The 17,588-nt window shown below is 38.7% G+C and overlaps 1 protein-coding gene across 2 annotated transcripts; it reads left to right on the top strand.

Moving 5' to 3' along the window:
• The first annotated feature begins 3,520 nt into the window (after positions 1 to 3,520).
• On the top strand, positions 3,521 to 17,321 carry LOC137988831 (mucin-22-like). 2 transcript variants are annotated; one of them, XM_068834787.1, is made up of 6 exons: positions 3,521 to 3,687; positions 5,156 to 5,205; positions 9,224 to 9,402; positions 11,545 to 11,901; positions 12,715 to 12,966; positions 17,147 to 17,321. In XM_068834787.1, exons 3-6 carry the CDS (start codon positions 9,264 to 9,266, stop codon positions 17,275 to 17,277), a joined length of 879 nt encoding a protein of 292 aa, XP_068690888.1. In that variant the 5' UTR covers positions 3,521 to 3,687; positions 5,156 to 5,205; positions 9,224 to 9,263; the 3' UTR covers positions 17,278 to 17,321. The 2 variants fall into 2 exon arrangements, with proteins under 2 accessions (XP_068690888.1, XP_068690889.1); XM_068834788.1 differs by lacking the exons at positions 3,521 to 3,687; positions 5,156 to 5,205 and adding an exon at positions 4,831 to 5,093.
• Positions 17,322 to 17,588: the final 267 nt, after the last annotated feature.

Genomic DNA, 17,588 nt, shown 5'->3' with positions numbered 1-17,588 from the left:
TTAAAAACGCGATGACGTCATCACCACAGCCACTTTGTGACTCAACCAGTTTTTCATCTGTGACGTCATCACTAGACCTCTGCTGCTCATGCTCGTGAAAGCTTTCAAGACTCTTGTATTCGCACGATTCTTCTCCGTGGTAATCAAAATCAAGTCCTATCTATAGGGAAATCGCCGTTTACGTTTTGTCTAATTAGCATGCGATGGCTCTTCCCTAACACTAGCAATAGTTTGTTATCATTGATTGCAAGGTACATATATGGAGGCAAAAATAAAGCTCTTGCACAAAGAACGGTATACCAATACCGTTTAGTAAAGAGATTATTTTTTTCCCATGGCGACTCGGGGTTACTCGGAAAAAATCCAAGTGCTCCTTTGCGGGAGTCGAGCCTAAGACCTTCGGATTACCGGTCTTCCCCGAATATTCCCGATCAGTACCGACGAAGAAAATTAATCATAAACTGTTTTATTTCATTCAGTACCCGAGTTTACATTCAAGGTCTACCTCAGTGTGTTATAAAATAATTAGGATAGTACGCGCACTCTCATTGGTCAATAGCTGTGTTTAGATGAGAGTATGGAGACACGGCTGTGACATCACGAATTTTGATTGGCTGGTAGGAAATATGAGCGTGTATCCAGAAAATCTGTTATAATCAAGAATTTTCCTTCATTTTTTACCTTCATTTGTCGAATTATCTTTGAGAAATATTTTATATAAGCAGTAGAGGACTTTTTTTCCCGTGTTTCCATAGCCTCATCTAAACACTCGGGAAGTTGGGAGAATTCTCCCAACTCCCCCTCGTGTTTAGAGGAGGCTATGGAAACACGGAAAACGTCATCTATGGCTTAATTCTCCAAGTTTGTTCCAGACAGATGATCCGTTTGTGGTTTTAATCATAACCATTACAATTTTCTCAAATTTGATTGGTGCATTAACTGCTTTATTTTTCACTAATTATTTGTAGGGTTGTAATCGGACACTAACTTGACAGTTGGCTGAAATCAGACACCTGTAATCGGACATTTACATCAGCTAATCATAATAAGTGCACTCAGCTTAACCCACCAATCACAGAATTTATCATAATAACCATAGACATAGCAACAACAACTTACCCTGCCAAACTGGGGATTTTTCCAAAATGGACGAATTTGTAACATTAGACAGTGAAAAAGGAATGCATTTGTTTTTTCGGAAATTGTAATGGTTATGATAAATTGGTAAGAGGACTTCATGTTGTCTAATTCGGTCTGTAATCATACTCATGATTGAACAAAACGGACACCCGCGGATTTTGTTCATGACTCGTATGATTACAGACCGAATGAGACTTCATTACCATTGTAAATTAGGGCGAATTAAGAAGTATACTTGAATGTGTGTCGCATGTGTTTTTAAAACTGCGTGTTCGTGCACACGTGAGGCACAACTTTTAACATCCCGTTTACGTGAAACGGCATACGTCGACTTTCCGCTTCACGTTTCACGTAAAATGGAGTGCAGCTAGTGACTTAAGCTGCGTGATCCGCAGCAACTTGGAATTGGACTCTGGAATTGGACTCTGTTAATCTCGAGTATTTCGTTAACAAAAAACAAAAACAAAAACAAAATGTCGGAGTCTTTTTAAACATTGTTTGTAGAAAAAGACTATGTAAAAAATGAAAATAAAAAATGATAAAATGTAAAATAAAAATCCTTTCTGTCAAATTTTGCGAGTTTCGATGAAGTTGTTTTATGAGTCAACTTGAGTTTATGAAAAAATCATGAGGTAAGGAGTCAGTCAGGCTACTACCACGAAATCTAATTTTTCATTGTTTGACTTACCAGACTATGGTTTTGGGGGTCTTTTTTTCCACAAGCAACTTGTTATGCAGAAAAAACGAGAAGAAAACTCCACGCATCCCGCAAACGTAAAAAATTGCGGGAAAATCATTGTCACGTGGTCAATTTTGCCGGTCGCGTTTCCCGTAGACGTAATGCTAACCAGGTGATCTGGTGACGTAATTTGGTGGACTGGGAAGAAGAATTTTAACGCCGTATCCCACAACCGCGCGCGGCCTTAGGTGTTGTTTCCAAACTCCCTGCAGTATTGCCATCGCCAAAACTCAACAGATCATTACGTGTATACTACATTTCCTGTTACTGAATGAACATTCAAGTAGACCCGACAAGACCTAACCTCGCCTCTGCCATGTTGAATTCGAAAATAAGGCCGCGCGCGGTTGTGGGATACGGCGTTAAAATGTTTCTCCCCAGTCCTCCGAATTACGTCACCAGATCACCTGGAAAGCTCTTTACTGATTTTATGTTTCGAGGCGTTCCTGATCCCGATAAAGACGTCGCTTCTAAAGTTCAAACTGCGTAATGAATGAGTGCAAACCGTACGAAAATTATTTGTCCCCGGGGAAGCAATATTAGTAAATCAACAATGTTTCCAGAATGAAACTGCAGCTGGAAAGTTCCCATAGTTCAGAACAGAGGCACTGAGCTATCTCGTTCTGTGAAACGAACTGTGTGGTGGTTATGAGAATTACTATGTCACGTTATTTGCTTAGGTTGTTAACTTATTTATTTTTTTGGATCTCAGAGAAAAAAGAACGAATTAATAATGATATCCGAAAATTGAATTTAATATTATAGCAGTCGTTAGCTCTAGATTTTGTTTGTTTGCTCCCTTATTTGATTTTTCACTTTTTTGCCAACAAGTAAATTCCTAAATTTCTATTTTACTCGTCGAACAAACGATTAAAATTGGTCGAGTTTTAAAATATTTTATTATATTACTATCTCAGCAGGTTATTAAATATCAATATATAGATTGTAAACCCAACGTAATCTTTTGTTCATACGAAAAACCGAGATGCTTTGCAGCTGTTCCATTCTTTAAAACAAAGAAATTAGGTTGGAGTGAAAAAACAAACAACAAAATGAGAAGCGATCTAAAAAGCTGCAAAAAGCACCCAGCGGCAGGGCACAGAAACGAGTAGAGCCTCGGAGAGTTAACGTTAACACATTTTTTTCCATGCGTACAAAGAGCCTCACCTGTGGAAAGGTGTCTCGTTTACTCTGGGGTTGACGTTGAAAATGAAAATCTGCACAGGCAAAACCAATGTTCATTTATTAGATTAAGACCTTATCATCCTATCCTTTTCATTTTAATTTCTTTTTGAACTTTCAAAAATATATGGGTGGAAAAAGTGGACGGCCTAATATGTGATCATTCATTATTCGCATGTTTACGTTTCACCGCATGAAACTACATTTATGTGTCATGTGTACAAGTCATTTTAATGAATGTTTTATCTCTGAAGAGTTGTCAGTGCATTCAAGCGACGTCCAGAGACTTTAAAGGGCGATAAATTTTGAAACAAATGAATGAAGGGGTAGTTTCTAAAGAAACTGTGGTGCTGCGTCGGTGGGGAAGTAGTATACAAAAATTTGGTTTTATCAACGGAGTTGATAATGTAAATTGGCCACCGTACAGAGATTCTAAAAGCTGACGTTTCGAGCGTTAGCCCTTCGTCAGAGCGAATCCAAATTTTGAAACACTTTGTTGCGGGCAAGCAGCTAGTATTAGATCCTGACCAGAGTTTGTGGGACATTCTCCAGTCCCTCTGAATTCTTCTCAAGACGAAATTTGATTGGAAGGCTAGTGGAATATGCATACAGCAGAATTTGCAACGGTGGGTAAACATGAAATTTTAAATCGATGTAGAAGGCGAAAGAGAAATCGGTTCTCAGTAGTTTAAGCAAAGACGACGGCTACGGCAAACGACAATGCCACAAAGCAAAAGTATTATTAGTTCTTTAAATAAAAATAGACAACTGCTACTAACGAAAACTACGAAGATTGTACACAAACGGATTAATGATCCCTTAATTAAATCCGTTTGGGTTGGCCTGTAGCTCCACTAGCGCGTGCACTCGAATGGGCGGGTGACGCCCTCATTTTTCCTGATTTTACAACTTTACTCGCTTATATCTCTGCTTCCGGATGGTGAATGTTCTTCATTTTTTGCATGTTAGCTTAGGATAATTTAAAACGTTTGTCTTTCAAGTTTAAAAAAATTCTGTTGGTGAAAAAAAAATTACAGACAAATTTTAAAAAAACTGATTTTTGTGAAAGACTAACCTACAGATTTTGTTGAATTTTAAATACTTTAGAGATTTTTTCGAACGTTATCTGGTAACGCTGAACGGGAACATTTTGCCGTCCCGTTTTTTCAAAAAAAGACAATATATCTTGATTTTAAGCCTCAAAGAAATGCCTTATATCGTTGCCATGGTAACGTTATTTTGAGGAAAATGTGATGTGAGAAATCTATGATGGGTACTTCGCCAAATTTCGTCTTCATATGATTACCCTAACTGTATCTAAGGACAGAATATGTTTACTTGTTTGAAAAGAGGAGAAACTCTAATTTTATTGTTAATTATATTTTGAAGTGACGTTTTCGTGGCCATCGCATTCTTCACTTTTGTCCATTTCTTTGCTGCCGTCCGCCAAACAACAACGTGAAATAGCCAACTTTGAGGTTTTATGAACTGAACGTCAGCACTTGAGGATAAAATTTTATTTTTTCTCCTAAATTAAGCGCCGTTCCAACTAGTGGTATTTTTTGAGGAGCTACCACATCCTTGTCAGATTAAAAAGGTTGAAATGGTCACGAAGTGATTCCATTAACGTGAATATATATTTTGAGATGACGTTCTCGTTGCCGTCGCTAATTTTAAGTGCCGACACTCGACGAAAAGCGTCGGCCAGAAAAATCGTGTACTCCACTCAAACCAGCCGACAACTTCACATTTTATTGAAACCTCTGGGTTCTTCTGGAAACTTCATAACGGTTCCATTAGCAGTAGATTCGATACCATTTGATTGTTATTGTTAATAATTTGACTCTTGTTCATAACATCCTTCTCCGAGGCCATTATTTTGACTAGTAACCTTTCACTGTTTGAAAACAAAGGTCTGTTTCCAAGATTATCGTAGATTCGAATGGGAAATGACTGCAAAGCACTATGGTTTGTAGGTCTCCTTCTTTTTAAATGAAAAAGGAAACTCGGACTTGGTACACAGTCTGCAAAGGTAAGTGCCGGCAAATTATTTACTTCAAACATTTAATTCATTCTTCGTTTCTTGTCTTGCAGTCAATCCCTGAAGAAAATGCTCATAAGTGAAACTTGAAATTTAAATTAAGGTAACTTTTAAAGACATCTACCGTGTTGTGCGAAGCCTTCATGCAACTTCCAGAGAAGTTTAAAACTATTAATAATCCGAAACACTTCGTGGCACACAGCTGGTATTCAGGGTCGGCCAGGGTTTTGGGGTATACGGTGTACAGGGGTTTTTAAGGTATATTTCAGCTTAAATATGGGTATTCGGTATATCACTTTTTTTAAATTTCAGGTATTACATATCCCAAAAAGTATGAAATTAGACCGGTTCTTATTATTTAAAATAAAGTTTACCTGAAAATTTAACCTCAGTCGAAAAGAAAAGGAAAATTATGTCAATGTCTGCCTTTATTTCTGCTTATTTTTGTCTTGGTTTTTAAATGTGTGTATCTGTCGTTACTGTTTTTTTTGTTTTTTTTTTTGTAGTCGCTTCAATTTGCATAACTACCTCAGTTTCCTTAGCTTGTAGGGGCTAACTTGAAAATGCTTTAGCAAAGTTTAGCATTTCGCGGATCGTCTCCCCTTTTATAGCTCTAAAATTCCTTTAAAAATTTAAAGCTAATGGTAGAAAAAGGTTGTAATAATAAATATGGGTTATTGACCAAGTCGGTTCCGTCAAGATGGCTGGATATTGGCCAAGTTCTTTTTTTGCGTGTTTATGGACCGAGACGAAGTCACGCAAACAGAACACGCAAAAAAAGAATGAGGCCAATATCCAACAATCTTGACCGAACAAGCTTGGTCAATAGAGCATTTATTAAATGGGATAAAACACCAAAAAATGATCTTTGATCTTGCGGGACCAAGGGAGAAATCCCGAGCGGGCAAGACAGCTCCGTCTTGCACTCTCGGGTAGCCAATCACAGCGCGGGATTTGGTTCATCTTGCCCACTCACGGAGCTAGTCCTATAATGAAGATAGTTGTTGTTGTCAGTGGAGACGTGGTTGATTTCATGACTATGATGACCGCTGAACGTATGGTTCGTGGACATTATAATTCTGCACATGCCGTGACATCAGTGACATCCGGCACAATAGTCAGGTGTCTCAATGGCCTGATTGTAACAAGAGTGATAAAAGCGTGAAATTTGACACACAACTTGCTTATACCCTAACAAATGATATTAAAAGGGGTTAGGCCCATGTAAATCTGCTCACGCTTGCGTTTTAAGGAGATTTTAGTTTTTGACCAAATTCAATATTTTGGGATAACTGTGGTACGATTTTCAACGGAGTTATTTTACCACTATTTAAGGCAAATGTTGGATTTTTATCTTGATTTGATCACTTGTTTATGTACTTTCCTATTTTATTTAAGATTGGATTTTAAAAAAGCGTTGACAAAGCCACGCGGGTAGTGATATCCAGTCTTCGCTTGACCAATAACAAAGGCAAAATAAATAAAAGCAGAAAAGCCTGAGAAATGACCGCGTCTTCTAGTATAACCAATCTGATCATACTAGGAATGCTTATGCTCGTTGCAAAAACCGTCACAAACGCCCGTCGCGTCGCTGTAAGATTTCGCTCTGGGCAGTCACATTTACACAATGGCGTGCACGTAATGGTCATCCAAACTGGTTTCCACTGATCATGATTGTTCTCTCCTTCAACCCATGAAAAATCTGTGGCAGAAGGAACATCCTGCACCGCGTGTTTTAATGATGTCCAAATCCCTGCCTGGTATACTGCCCTTTGAGCATGCTGCAGAATTGCATCCTGAAATTAAGTTGAAATTGTTTAGAGAGAAAACTATAGTTCGTTTTTATTTTACTTTGAGAAAAACGGCTTTCGATAACAAAGTGTTTACTTACTTTTTATTAATTTTGCAAGTATATCTCTACCCAACTGAAACGTCATCATCACATTATTTTCCCAAATATCTAACTGCGTTGGAGGAATAATGTTTAAGTCTCTGTTTCGCTTCAATTCGAGAATAGCATGAAGCATGGTGGCGTCCACAGAGACCAGGGGACTTGATTTGTCAGTATTATGATCCTAAATCTCCCTAACTTCTGGAAATTCTCTGACGAGACACCCAGCTGCTGGCAGGGATGAGTCGCAATGTGCTCCAGGACAGGTGTTACTTCACTATTCAATTCTCATGCCCGCCACGCTGACTAATAGACGATACCACAGGAATCCCAAATCTTGAATAGTAAAATCTCTTTAAAAAGGAAGCGTGGGCAGATTGACATGGGCTTCCCTTCTAATATCATTTGGAAGGGTGTAAGCAAATTGTGTGCCAAATTTCATGCTTTCATCACTCTTGTCACGAACGAGCCTAATTATAATTAAATTTTGCGTTAAGCCACCAAACTATAAGCACCTGGCATGCAGACCGATCTGACTGATCATGACAACGCAGACAACGACCGCGCGAGCGATTTTTCTTCCAGTTTCTTCAGCCGAAAAGTGGTCAACTTATATGACAATAAGTAAAGGAAGCTTTTCAGATTTTAAGAGGCGTTGTGTTACGTTCTTGACGGCTACGAAGGGTTTCAAGACAAAGCGCGTGAGTGTGTCATCGATAAACTTGTTTTTTCGATTGGTGTGAAGCATAAAAAGCCCAATCCACCAGACTTTCCTAGCGGCAGATTTTTCACGGTAAGCTCGGAAGACGAATGGAAAAGCTACCAAGATTTTATGTTGGGCAATAACGGGAATTAGCATAAATACACAGGTGATTACACAAAATCGCGTGCTCTCATTGGCTCGCTATCTCGGATTACCAGCCGATAATCACCTCGACGGACAAAATGGCTGCCAGTAGTCGTTTTGCCACTGTAAGGGAAGATGATTTCGCGTTGAAATGTTTTTTATTTTCTCTTTTTTGAAATAATCACCTGTGTATTTATACTAAAACAATTATTCGCCTCAGGCTCAGTGATTATCTCGACTTCGTCTCGGTGAATATTCACCGATAATTACTGCCTTCGGCGAATAATTGTTACTCGAACTTGTTAAAGACTTGTTAAAGTTTTAAATCCGTTAATTTTACCCGTAAAAATTTTAGCCACCAACTTTTTAAAACTATACTTGACTCTTTGACAAAATAAACTCTTAAGGTGAACTCAGACGGAAACCGAAATTTTATTGACTGCAGTTCTGACAGCTTCTTTGTATTTTGAAGATTAACGCAAATCACGTGATTTCAAAATTTTTTTTTGCAATCTTGATTTTAGGATTACATAGGCGCATTATTGTAAGTGTTCCAACATTCATTTTTGCCTCCATTTTATGGCTGGGGTTTTACAATCAATGAATAGGATAAGCGTAAAACCAAATGCTACCATTGGTACTTCTAAGTCATGGGCGGGTACACAAGTTATTGAAAATATCACCATTTCGAATATCATCTTTCAGAATTGTGTTAGTTACGTTTGCATCAAGAATCCGTCCGGCTGACATAATCTCATTTCATCTAATGAGATGACTGGTCTAGTTTCAATTAGTTCGAACCAAACATAAAAATGATAAGACTGAACGCCCATGGATATTATATTAAACTAACACTAAGCTATCTTAAGAACACAAACTAGCGTAGTCCAATTATATCTCTCCTGGCTGAAGCTCAAAGGTCATTATTAGTATCTGGGCTAAGTCCCCTGTAAAAAATTAATGAAAAGAAACATCCAAAAAGCACCTTATGTAAATTTTTATAGAAATATAAATGATGAAACAAGTGGCAATTCTAAAGACTCTTATAAAGTGGCAATTTTTAAGGCGGCCTTAAAAGGGGCATTTGAAGGTATCGTTAAAGTGGCAGATTTACAAGACGTCCTAAAAGAAAATTAATTAAGCAATTTCAAGACATCTCAAAAGTTGCAATTCAGTTTAAGGTACTTAAAAGTGGAAATTTTAAGTCGTCTTGAAAGTGGGACTTTTCAAGAAGCGTAAGTCTCTAAATATAATTTCTTCATTACGTTTTTATAAAAGATACATATAATTTTGTGGCCTTGATTTTTGGATATTGCTTTTTATTAATTTTTCATACTGGACTTAGCCCAGATAACGATACTGACTGATCTCTCAATTTACCAGTACAGATAACTGAAGTTCAAATTAGATCTGACAGGACTGCATGCTGGTCGCTTCGATTTTAGCGATGACGAAGATTAGCGTTTTACTACACTTGACCGTCCTGTTGGATTTTGTCGGCAAGAACCAATCTTTTGGACACGACTTCAAGCGTTCGACCCTGTTTCATAAAATTAAAGAAGGTATGTCACATGTATATTAGATCGTATATAATTTTATTTGTTTCCAATCAGTTCATCTCCCATCAAGGTAAAGTTGGAGTCCCCTTAGCTTTGTACGTAAAATCGCTTAACACAGAACCACAGCGAAATACTGCAAATATTTTATAGATCTGAAAAAACCGTCTTCTAAACACGTTAGGATTTCATCCACAGACAAAATAGTTACAGCCCGGCGATCGATCTAAGAGCGTCATAAACTGACCGTATCGCAAAGTCAACCCCTATCTGATTCGAAAGTCACACTTTGAGGTTTCATGATTTTTATCAACATATAAAAGTTTCAAATTGCAGTCGGCGAGAGTCGAAAGCATTTATGGGTACAGCGTGTAGTTGGCGCTGATTGTATCTACAATGTTGGCGGGAAAAAATCTCGATACAAATTAAGTCGAAGTTGCTTTGACAAATCACAAAGGCTGCAGGTAGCGAACCTATCAAAACGTGACACACATGCAGCTGACGCCAAGATCGGAGAAAAGCTCGCGAACAACTCGAAATTCAATTCACAATTTTGCATCTTTTCTTTCTCTACATTGACTCTACAGAATTATTTCTTTTCAAACACCACACATTTAAGCAAAAACGAGGGATAAGCTTTGACTTTATACTTTACAAAGACAAATCATATTTGTAAATTTAGATCATTCTCCTCAGTTTTTCATCACAGATATACGTTTTTCTATTTAATTTTTTTTCTGTATTTTTCTTATGTAATCAATTCATGATTGTAATAAAATATTTCCGAAATATACATATCTTTTCTCTAAGGATATTGACATACTTACAGCGGTTATTAGTTACAAGAGCCCCTCAACGACGTTTTTTCATATTTCGATAATAAAATTTAAGTGGACGTCAATCAAATTTCTCCATGACGATACTCCTGTTCTCTTTACGGCAGTTGAATTCGTCGAGGAAACATTTGATGGACGTCCGCCTAAATTTTAATTTGAAAAATGCCGTTGAGGGATGCGTGCTACTGATAACTGCTGTAACATTATTATGGTTTATATTGTTAACTATGCTCTCAATGAAAACCGGCTTTATATGTAGACTCCTGGTTAATTTACATACGTACACGTGACAGTGTGTCACAAGGTGTCTCCTTAAAGTGCTACAATGATAAATAAAAAAAATCAGTTCCTTTTTTTCTTCAGATTTTGAAAGTGTGATTGCTTAACGTTTGACCTGACTGCAAAAAGAAATTGAGCTTTGGTTTTTATCCAAAGAGTTTTGGATTTCACTGTTAACTTTGAGTGTAAGTTTTGGATTTTTCACGGTCCACCATTACTCACGTTCCAAACTGAGCGATTGGAGCTCAGATGGTTGGATCGTGGGAAACAAGACGTCATTTACTCACCAGCTTGAAATTTCAGCGGGTAAACGCAGCTTACTATATGTACAAAACACGAGTTTTAAAGTCCCATACCCCGAAACTCCCGAGCTGCACACACATCGCATTCTTAAACTATTGAGTCTTTAACGTCATTTTCTCCTCGATCCATATCATTCAAGATTTTAATATTGGTAATGGCGGAACATTAAATAGGAAAATTCCACTTAAAATAAACGGTGTTCTTTTGAAATCAAAGCTTAAAACTTGGTTCACTTAGTGTTTAGTTAATACAGCTTTGAAATTCCAAGAAAAATGGAACTCGAGTTTTTTTGGTCATAGTAGGACTTTAAGCCTATTCTGGTTTACCACGATAAGAGGGTCATTTTGTGACTCCTACACCAAGTAGCACGAGTCTCATCTCTCTCTGATTGGTCGCAAAGGAGGTGCTCTAAACCATGAACTCCGTTAACAAAAATGGACGTAAAACCGCGGTCTATGCCAAGGCATTTTCAGGGTCCAAGTTAATTTTAAACTATTCTTTTAGCAATAAGTCTCAGATAGCAGGAATGACTCCCATATTCTCAGCCACTCGATCAGAGGTTAAGGAGAATCGAATGGGTTTTCCGCAGGTAATAGCGAAGAATAACAACACTGTCGATCCTAAATCTAATACTGACCAAACTGTAGGACGATTTGTCCGTTTAAACGCTTTGTTCGTCTTCTAGTGTAAAAACGACCAATGAACACTGAACTTGCATTTATCTTTTTAGGGGAAGCGTTAAATGGTCATGTGATTTCGGTATACCAAGTTCGCAGCGAACTGGCCTGCGCCCATAAATGTCTTTCGAATCACAAATGTGCTTCCGTCAATTTTGAAGCTCAAAGCGCGCGATCCTTACGCACTTGTGAGCTTAACGCCGTCTCTAGAACGTCTTCTGATAAGACCTTGCAAAGCCGTGATGGATTCGCCTATTACGAGCCTTTGACAATAGTGAAGAAGCCCCAACAAGAAATCGCCACGTTGACTCCGACAACAAGTGACGTGCTGATCAAGACAGCAACCTCAACTCCAACTGAAACAACAGTCTCTCCAAGTGTGGTATCCACGACGGCACCAGGCACAAAAGGTAAGTAATTAACTTGCGAAGGTCGCGTTCTATTTCTCCTGGTTAAAACGTACCACGCTACATAAATACTTAGTTCACCGCTCCATATAAGGAAAGTACGATTATTTTTCCCTTTTAACCAATGATAATATATAGATTTAGCCAAGCCTAAAAGCGGAGCTCCCGTTTCTAACCCCAGAAAGCAATATCGTGTTTATGGAAATTATATGCTTCTGCATAAAGTACAAAATTAATCGTTATTAGTGTGTACAGTTTACAGTAATCAAACAGGTCAAAAACCTTTGAGCTGAAATCAGTAAACAAGCAAGCCTTGCAAACAATAACTAACCATTTTAATCAACAACTAAAACTGAACTTACATTACACAGTAATCTCTTTCACAATATTTTCCGTTTGACTGACAATCTTTACTCCCTCTCTCTTCAGTTCAGAACAACAGCAAAAATCTTTACTAATTAAAAAGTCAACCTAAAGTGTAGTAAATTCGCTTACTCGACTGCAATTTCACAGTCAAACAAAGAAGCTCACAACTGGACACCCATTTCACACAAAAAAGTTTATAAATGTGATTGTTGAAATATGTCAGAATCTCTGTCCACACGGAATTGTACGCGTTTTCAGGCATTATTCCCTTTTTAAAAAATATGTGAGGCAGCGAGGCATATAAGCTTATTATTAAAGAAGGAAACAATTAAGCTTACCTGAAAGCTAACCGTTGTAAATAATTGTTTTGTCTCTCTCTCTATTTCTTTCACCTTAACGTTGATTTTCATTGATGAAATTTTCTATTCTTCTCCTTCCTCAATTTTGAAGCTCAAAGCACGCGATCCTTACGCACTTGTGAGCTTAACGCCGTCTCTAGAACGTCTTCTGATAAGACCTTGCAAAGCCGTGATGGATTCGCCTATTACGACTCTTTGACAATAGTGAAGAAGCCCCAACAAGAAATCACCACCTTGACTCCGACAACAAGTGATGTGCTGCTGATCAAGACAGCAGCCTCAACTCCAACTGAAACAACAGTCTCTCCAAGTGTGGTACCCACGACGGCACCAGGCACAAAAGGTAAGTAATTAACTTGCGAAGGTCGCGTTCTATTTCTCCTGGTTAAAATCACGCTACATAAATACTTAGTTCACCGCTCCACATAAGGGAAGTATGATTATTTTTCCTTTTTAACCAATGATAATATATAGATTTAGCCAAGCCTAAAAGCAGAGCTCCCGTTTCTAACCCCAGAAAGCAATATCGTGTTTATGGAAATTATATGCTTCTGCATAAAGTACAAAATTAATCCTTTTTAGTGTGTACAGTTTACAGTAACCAAACAGGTCAAAAACCTCTGAGCTGAAATCAGTAAAAAAACAAGCCTTGCAAACAATAACTAACCATTTTAATCAACAACTAAAACTGAAATTACATGGACAGTAATCTCTTTGACAACATTTTCCGTTTGACTGACAATCTTTACTCCCTCTCTCTTCAGTTCAGAACAACAGCAAAAATCTTTACTAATTAAAAAGTCAACCTAAAGTGTAGTAAATTCGCTTACTCGACTGCAATTTCACAGTCAAACAAAGAAGCTCACAACTGGACACCCATTTCACACAAAAAAGTTTATAAATGTGATTGTTGAAATATGTCAGAATCTCTGTCCACACGGAATTGTACGCGTTTTCAGGCATTATTCCCTTTTTAAAAAATATGCGAGGCAGCGAGGCATATAAGCTTATTATTAAAAAAGGAAACCATTAAGCTTACCTGAAAGCTAACCGTTGTAAATAATTGTTTTGTCTCTCTCTCTATTTCTTTCACCTTAGCGTTGATTTTCATTGAAATTTTCTATTCTTCTCCTTTCTCGGCTTCTCGCGAGGCTTTCCTCTCTTAAGGTGTCTCAAACCGGTTTCAAAACCTGCTGTTCTTATTAGGAGGATTGACACTACAACACCTTTTCACTTAACAGCAATGTTATGGTACCATATGAAACACCAATTATCACTGAAAAAGATTCGGTCGTTTTTGTGACTTAAAAGGTTACCGTGGCAACAGGAAAGCCCTGCAAAAACAGCCCATATTTTGTCATTACCTGCTCATATCTCAAAAACGAACTCTGTGACCCTTATTTTATATTTCTGAAATGTAATCAGTACGTCAGAATAAAACTTTCTGTAAAGTTTAAAAAAATTATGTGGAGCGGTTGCAGAGCCACCTTAACTAATTGAAAATTTAAGGTAGCTCTGAATCCGCTCCGCGTTTCACCTTGGCCTGCTGATCACTTTCGTGCAATAAAAAAATGGGCTCACCCAGTTCGTTTCTCAGATATCAGCCTGAACTTAAGCCAAAATATAGGGTGTTTTTCAATGCTTTCCTGTTGCCATGGTAACTTGTAACGTCATAAACATGACTGCATCTTGTTCAGCAATAATTTGTGTTTCACATGGTACCACAACATTGCTGTTACGTGATAAAGTGTCACAGTGTCAACTCTTCTAATAACAAGGTCTCTTAAAAGTGTTGAAACTGGTTTGAGCCACCTTCAATTTCTCAAATTTCGTCGCCTGCTCTTTATCCCGTTGCTCATCACTGATATGATTTCCCGCCAGAAAAACGCGGGTTGCCAAATGCAACGCTGCCCACCGATTTCCATCCAAGGAAAGTTGCCCGAACACTCCCGTCCCCAGGGGCTGTCCTGCCTCCTCACCTCCACCCCGACAGTCTGTACGGGCGGACGGCCGTACGTGACGTCATAACCAAAAATTTCTAGCTTGCATAGATTTCCCAAAAATCTTACCCATGGTGCTCCGATGGCGCGCTTCGCCCGCCTGAGCTCCCTATTATGAATTGTTTTGTGGCATAATCGTAGAAGTCTCCGTCGTCGTTTCTTAAACTCCTTAAAAACGTGTCGCTTTGTAGAGAGCTTCTTAACCTGAGGATCATGATATTTGCATTTTCTTACCGGCTGCTGAGCAAGACCAATGTCATTTTTAGGTTGAAGACACACTTTCAACAAGTTAGCAGGTGTAGGAATAGTCAAGAAGTGATTAAAGTAATTGACGCCGTTGTGAAATTAAAAAAAAAACAGCTCAACGTTTTCCTTCAGCATTACTGGCCAAGAGGGCTTAGATATCTTGCTATTACGTATACTCAAGTTTCAGCCCATTTAAAGACAAAAGAATAAATCGATAAACCAACGTAGTTCCCTACCATACTTTCTGTTCTAGCAATAGACGTCTCAACCTTCTTTCAAGAACGCGCACTCTTCGTGAGGGCTCATAGTGCCATTAACGAATACTTTGTTCGTATTTTTTTATCTAATACCGCATTCACACCAAAGCTTAAACACGTTTAAAAGCTGTTTAGTTAAACATGGTTTAAAATTGTTTTCTTGATACAAGTTACTACCTGACATAATGTAGACTCCAAATTCAACACAATGAAGACACACATTAGAACTTACATGAACCCTACGTAAAATTCAATCTTTCAGCCTTCCGTTGCTCATTTTTTATTTTGTTAAACCTGGTTCAATCAAACGTGTTTAGTTGGTGTGAATCGACTGTGCAAGACTGTGCAAGACTGTGCAAGGGAGCCGGAAAAGCATGATTTGAAGACTAGATGGATCGCAGCTCCGACTTTAAGATCGGGAGTGAATGCAAATTGTATGAGGCAGTCCGGCCCAATGGTTATGGCGCTTGCCTTGAGATCCGGGGATCCCGGGTTCAAGACCCATTTTGACGACTGCTTAAATTTGTTCCTAATAGTCCCTGGTTCAACTTCTCAGCTGCACTTGTAAATAGCCAACTAGCTTGCCTCAGGCCAGTTGGGATTCTTTACAGTTGATGTTGTATGTTCTGTTCTGTTGTGATTATTTCATTGGCCTTGAAAGCCCCTATGGGGAGTGGTCAATTAAGTAATAGGGAGCTTACGAAACGACGCCGCCGACGGCAACGACGACGCTACAAAACAATAGGTTTAGTGGGCAAAAACAATGGCTCTGCACGTGCGTTTTACATTTTGGTACATTGCTTTGCCGTCATCTCCTAAATGACGACGTGAAATGACCAAATTCAAGATTCTGTAGAGGACGTTATCACATGACGATGAATTTTCAGTTCTCTCTCTACGCTTCCAACCCACTCATACCAGTTTAATTCCTCGACAGTTACTAAACATTTTTAACGCGAAACGACATGAAATAGTTTCTTAGTGACATGAATAACGCGAACTTGTATTTTTAAATGAAGTCCTCGTTGCCGTCCGCGTCGTCGTTTCGTAACCTCCCTATTATGTATGTATGTAACTTTTGCCAACTTTCTCGTTTGTTTTTCCTTTGTGAATTACCGGTACTCACGACTTAAGGGGTGTGGCTCTTAACTACCAAATCGTTGCTATGGACCCCTCCAAATAGTCATTCTCGAATTCCTTTAGCTCTACAGTAATCCTCTTTTGGCACGTGCGTTCTATTTAACATTCCTTTGTATGGTTCGACTCACAACCATATTTGGTTAATCACATGACCAAAACAGAAAATGGCAAAAAACTCAGCAAATTGACTATGTTTTTTGAGAACATTTTGACAAAAAATCTGTAAAATAGATTTTAAAAGAGATTATTTCTCCAAAAAATTATGACGTCATAAGGCCTTCCTTTTTTATACATTTTCAAAATATTAGTTCAATTTTTTTGTCCAAATAGAGATTCCACGCTACTGTTTACGAAAAATGATGGGACGGTTCCCATCCAGTGAAAAAACCGACTCTTCCTTTCGTTTCCTGGGAGCTTTTACCTGTGTTTCACTGAAACGCACGGCAGAAGACTGGGACTAGTTGCACTTGCGTCTCCTGATTGAAGTGATGTAAGATTGGATGGAGAGGGGGGAGTAAAATGATCGCACCGTCGACCTCAGGTTTGTCAGTTAAATTACTGTTACACTACCCTGCGCCATAGACGCAGGTTAGGTCCGTCTGCGAACCAAAGCCGAAATCCTTGTTCTGGGCTCCCAGCAGCGTACCAGGATTTGAGAACGCGCCATTATTGGTCTGTTAAGGAAGATAATTGTCCGATAAGACTTCCGCTTGTTCGTTGAGTCCATTGGGGGTCCAGAACAAGTATCTCGGCGCTGCTTCGCAGACGTTACTATTAAACCGGTCTTAGATTACGTCTGCGACACAGGTTATAAAAACACGCGAAAAGAGCTATTCATGTTCATAAAATCCACTAAAACTGGGTATGTCCTTTCTTTCAGCGGACTATAGCGGGCCAGACTGGTATCCATACAAAGCCGGCTGTCTTCGAATTTTCGAAAATGGCAAGAAATGGTCTCAAGCAAACGAATATTGTAACACCAGCTCATGTGGATCCGGAGAGGAAGATTGATTTCGATTCTCTCCGAAAATGAAAACGAAAATGTTACCCAGTGGTTGTCAAAAGGTTCGTTACGGCTTTTTCATCGCAGAGCATTTGCTAACAGTTAGGGCAACACCAACCTGAAAATCTAGGCTTGATAACGTCATCTCCTTTCCTTCTCCGTTTGTCGTCGAATGCGTTTTGTAACTTTGGGAAACTTTGGGTCGTGCGGTTGGTCAGTCGGACTAAAGAACTACAATTGCAAACGAAAAATAAGCGGTAGAAAATGTCGAGTGAGGGGGAAAGAAACGAGTACAGAGTCTGGGTGTTAACATACTTTT

Source organism: Montipora foliosa, unplaced genomic scaffold, assembly GCF_036669935.1.
Source record: "Montipora foliosa isolate CH-2021 unplaced genomic scaffold, ASM3666993v2 scaffold_430, whole genome shotgun sequence".
NCBI classification, from domain to species: Eukaryota; Metazoa; Cnidaria; class Anthozoa; order Scleractinia; family Acroporidae; genus Montipora; species Montipora foliosa.
This window is presented reverse-complemented; position numbering and strand designations above follow the sequence as displayed.